This window comes from Sprattus sprattus (assembly GCF_963457725.1).
Source record: "Sprattus sprattus genome assembly, chromosome: 1".
NCBI classification, from domain to species: Eukaryota; Metazoa; Chordata; class Actinopteri; order Clupeiformes; family Clupeidae; genus Sprattus; species Sprattus sprattus.
The window spans coordinates 7349439-7354782 of record NC_137920.1 but is presented as its reverse complement, the minus strand read 5'-3'; the positions used below and the strand labels follow the sequence as shown (position 1 = coordinate 7354782).

At 45.0% G+C, this 5344-nt stretch overlaps 1 protein-coding gene across 1 annotated transcript in view; it reads right to left on the bottom strand.

Annotated features, from left to right (window-relative positions):
- Nucleotides 1-606: 606 nt before the first annotated feature.
- The window catches only part of LOC308371132 (histone-lysine N-methyltransferase PRDM9-like), a gene marked incomplete at both ends in the record, with an annotated part of 20658 nt that continues 15920 nt past the window's right edge, over nt 607-5344 (bottom strand). The window contains 2 exons of the mRNA XM_080845926.1: nt 607-710; nt 1334-1398. Of these exons, the coding sequence (XP_080702052.1) occupies nt 607-710; nt 1334-1398 (169 nt within the window). The remainder of the gene's footprint in view (nt 711-1333; nt 1399-5344) is intronic.

Sequence of the window (5344 nt, the reverse complement as noted above, 5' to 3'; positions counted from 1 at the left end):
GCTTTGTGCAAGGAGGAACAGGTTAAGCACTGCCCGAGCCCTAGAGAATGACCTCCAGCAGGCCACTGGTGTGAATGTCTCTGCCCAAACAGTCAGAAACAGACTTCTTGAGGGTGGCCTCAGGCGCGACGTCCTGTAGTATGCCCTGTGCTCACTGCCCAGCACCGTGGAGCTCGATTGGCATTTGCTATAGAACACCAGAATTGGCATGTCCGCCACAGGCGCCCTGTGCTTTTCACAGATGAGAGAAGGTTCACCCTGAGCACCTGTGATAGACGTGAAAGGGTCTGGAGAAGCCAAGGAGAACACTATGCTGCCTGCAACATCATACAGCATGAAGGGTTTGGTGGTGGGTCAGTGATGGTCTGGGGTGGCATATCCATGGAGGAATGCACAGACCTCTACAGGCTAGAGACCGGCAGGCTTACTGCCATTAGGTATCGGGATGAAATCCTTGAAGCCATGGTCAGACCCTACGCTGGTGCAGTAGGTCCTGGGTTCCTCCTGATGCACGACAATAACTGGCTTCGTGTGGTAAGAGTATGCAGACAGTACCTGGAGGATGAAGGAATTGATGCAATTGAATGGCCCTTAAGATCACCTGACCTAAACCCGATAGAACACCTCTGGGACATTATGTTTCGGTCCATCAGACGCCGCCAGGTTGCTCCTCAGACTTTGCAGGAGCTCACTGATGCCCTTAGACAGATCTGGGAGGACATCCCACAACACACCATCCGTTGTCTCATAAGGAGCATGCTGTAACGTTGTCACAACTTTCTCCAGCTCAAACAGAGGTATTATTCATTGGTGAAAAAATTGAAAGAGAGAAACTATCTGCACATTTTAAAACACTAGCACTTTACACCAAGCACCAAGCCAGAAACCTAGGGGCCATATTTGACTCCGATCTTAATTTTGAAACCCATATCAAAAATATTATTAATTAAAGCATCTTTTCACACTTAAGAAACATTGCTAGGGTGCAACCGTTTCTCGCTCAGGCTGACACTGAAAGAATGATGCATACGTTCATCACGAGCAGGCTAGACTACTGCAACTCACGTTTGTATACCCCCCCCCCCCCACAGCAGCTGTCTGTTAGTGTGACCATAACCGTGCTAAGCAGTCCTTTATGGTGCCAGTGTGGTTAGTACGAGATTTACTGTTTATTTATCTCTGGCAAAATCAGTCTGGCAAAAGTGTTAACGTAAACCCGCGCACAACCATCTTGGATTTTAGGATTGAATCACATCAGAGCACGAACAGAATAGGAGGTCCACATCCTATCAACAGGACACAGAACTGGTGTTTGGTGATCCAACTCTCTGACAGAACTGGCTTCTGTTCCTCCTCAGGTTCCCAGAGCGGACTCGGACCAGGGTGGAGGGGGAGACCCTGTGGAGAGTGGAGATGGACAGGGAGGGAGAGAGCAAGACCCAACAGCAGAGAGACCTGGTGAGAGGATTTACACGGGAGAGTGTATGCACACACATACACACACACACACACACACACACAATAAAAGGCAGTTGACAGTTTGCTTGCTGTATGAACAGTAAAGGCAAACAGCTGGTGAGAGGGTTTACACATGAGAGTGTATGCACACACACACACACACACACACACACACACACACACACACACACACACACACACACACACACACACACACACACACAATAGAAGGCAGTTGACAGTTTGCTTGCTGTATGAACAGTGAAGGCAAACAGCAAGTCTGATTTTTTTTATGTGTGTGTGTGTCAGGTGTGTCAAAGAGAGAGAGGTTGAAACAGCAGAAAGACCAGTCGAACATCCACAAGCATGGAGGCAGCCTGCGAAAAAGACCCAGAGTGAGCTACGCAAAGGAAGAGGAGCCCAAAGATGAAGATCGCCTCTGTGAGCTGCCCTTACTGCTGCCTCTCTTTATCTCTTACACACACACACACACACACACACACACACACACACACTGTGAGCTGCTCTTACTGCTGCCTCTTCACCTCTTAACTTTCTCCTTCTAAACATTGATCTGCTGATGACTCCATAGTGCCTACAGACATTTTACATGAACATTTTCACAGTTGATGGTTATTCTTCTTCACAACAGAATGATTGTACATCTTTAGGTTGCATAAAAATGTAAATTAATCATCTTAGGTTTGTTCCTGTTTTCTGCAGACTGTGAGGACTGTGAGTCTTTCTATCTTGATGAATGTGGGGTCCATGGCCCAAGCGGGAAATTCTTACGATATACCGTTGAAAGGACACCTTTGTGTTAAAAAAAAATACAATTAAACAACAGTGTCTAAAATACACGCTCTCTGAAGTGATTACTTGATAATTTATAACATTTAGTCATAAGAAGAAAAACTAACTTTTAATCGCGATTAATTAATTTCATAATGTGCAATTTTTATAAAGTGACAGCCTTAATAAATAAACTTATGGAAAACTAAAACCTAAAACCTAAATCTTTGCCTGAACCTGCATTTGTTCTTTCTGTATCCTTTCTTTCAGGGGTAACAGCGTCTCAGGTGTTCTCATGCACACTGTGTCCGATTTCCTACACGGCTCAAATCTACCTCCACCATCACATCAAGAGGCGCCACACGGTTGAGTACGTGAGACTGCTGACATCTGGAGAGATCAGACCAGAGACTCTGACACCTTCCAGAAGCAGTGGTGGCGGCAACCAACACACACAAAAAACTTTGAAGTCAAGGTCAACATCCAATAACTTCACACACCCCTCTTCAAAACAGGAAGGAGCGGATGGAGAGATCAGCCTAGATACTCAGGCGCCTGCATCCTCATTGTCCTCCAAACTGTGTCCAGTGGTTGTGCTAAAACGACTCTGTACACACACGCACTCACACACACATCACACACGCACACTTACAAACCCCTCTTCAAAACAGGAAGAAGTTGATGTCAGAAGTTATCGCTACATTCACACAGAAGAGAAGCCATACCAGTGCACTCAGTGTGACAAGAGTTTCAAGTTGAAGAATCAATTCAAACAACACCAGCGTATTCACACAGGAGAGAGGCCATACACATGCACTCATTGTGGCAAGGGTTTCACTTCATTGAGTAGTCTCAACCTACACCGGAGGATTCACACAGGAGAGAAGCCGTTCCAATGTACTGAGTGTGGCCTGAGTTTCATGCGAAATCATCAACTCGAACACCACCAGCATATTCATACAGGAAAGAGGCCATACCACTGTACCCAGTGTGGCAAGGGTTACATCCAAGAAAGACGTCTAAAAATACACCAGCGGACTCACACAGGAGAGAGGCCATACACCTGCACTGAGTGTGGCAAGACTTTCGCTGAAAGGGGTAGTCTCAAAACACATCGGCTCATTCACACTGGGGAGAAGCCATATCACTGCACTGAGTGTGGCCAGAGTTTCCTTTTAAGTAATGGTCTCAAACTACACCTGAGGATTCACACAGGAGAGAGGCCATACATCTGTACTCAGTGTGGCAAAAGTTTCAACCGAGAGGAACATTTCAAACTACACCAGCGAGTTCATACAGGAGAGAGGCCGTACACCTGCACTCATTGTGGCAAAGGTTTCTCCCAAGCAACCTATCTGAATATACACCGGCGCATTCACACAGGAGAGAAGCCGTACACCTGCACTCAGTGTGGCAAGAGTTTTTCCTCAGGAAGTAAACTCAAAATACACCAGCGTCTTCATACAGGAGAAAGGCCGTACCACTGCACTCAATGTGGCAAGAGTTTCAGTCAACAAAATAAACTCAATCAACACAAGCGTATTCATACAGGAGAGAAGCCATACCACTGCACTCAGTGTGGCAAGAGTTTCTCTGTGTGTGGTACTCTCAAAAATCATTGGCGGGTTCACACTGGGGAGAAGCCGTTTCACTGCACTGAGTGTGATAAGAGTTTCAGTGATAGGGGAGCTCTCAAAGTACACCGGAGGCTTCACACAGGAGAGAGGCCATACACCTGTACTCAGTGTGGCAAGAGTTTTGTCCAAAAAGGAAATATGACACTACACCAGCGCATCCACACAGGACAGAAGCCATACACTTGCACTCAGTGTGGTAAAAGTTTCATCCAGAAGGGAAATCTCAAACTACACCAGCGGATTCATACAGGGCAAAGGGGGAAACCTCAAACGACACCATCACACTCACACAGGAGAGAGGATGTAGCACTGCATTAAATGAGGCAACAGGTACCTTTGAGACACTCAAACTTCACCAGCTCATTGAAACTGGAGTGAGGCCATTCAACTGCTGTGCATTGTACCAGCTTGCATTGGAACATTTTATATTGGTTTACAAGGCTTGCTGTAGCGATGAACTATCGGAATGCTACATACTGTATCTGCAATAATGTGGTGCTTGGAGTTACTTTGTTAAAGGGCTTCAACTGTTGACTATCAATAACCGTCTAATAAATGGTCTATGTCTCTCTGATTTGTGGACTCATGAATCATGTTACAGTTGGTGTTTATTATTTTGAGGATAGCATGTAACGGAGCATGTCTACTAACAAGAGGTGCCTGGTAACCCATGGTAACCTGCAGGATGTGGAAGGATGACTTGTGTGTGACAATGTTTCAATAATCGGCAACTGGTAGCAATAACAGGTAACCTCTATGAGAGCATTGATCTACAAATGCTAATGTTTGGAACTGATGTTGAAATTAAATGGTACATATAAGCGTTGCCTCTTTGTGACCGACACATCGGATCACATCTTTCATCCAGGTATGTACTATGTAGAAGTTTATCTTGCATCAAAGCAAATACTTTTGGAATAGACAGTGCTACCAGGATTTACATTTGACATTTACTTTTAGTCATTTAGCAGACGCTTTTATCCAAAGCGACTTACAAGGATGTATACACATTTTACACTGATGGCACACTGCACACCAGGAGCAATTAGGGGTTCAGTGTCTTGCTCAAGGACGCTACAACAGGGTATCGAACGAGCAACCTTCTGATTACTAAACTACTTCTCTTCCTCCTGTACCACTGTCGCCCATTTAATGTAAATGTTCATTTTTAAGATTGTGTTATCTTTTTCATCATGTGATTTACACGCCCTAAGACATGGTTGTTTCTATATTTATTTAGCAAATGATTTTGTCAAAAGAACCAGGTAACTTATTCACTCTGTTAACAGCATAGACTCCGTGACCTCAATGACCTTGGCATTGATAACGTCTTGATAACGCCTTGCTTTGAACACAAGTCATTGGTATAAAATCTGAATCAGGGTGGAGCCTGAAGAGTTTCCAAACCTGTTTGCAGGTGAACTAGAAACCCAGATCCTAACAGACATTTCAGTCTA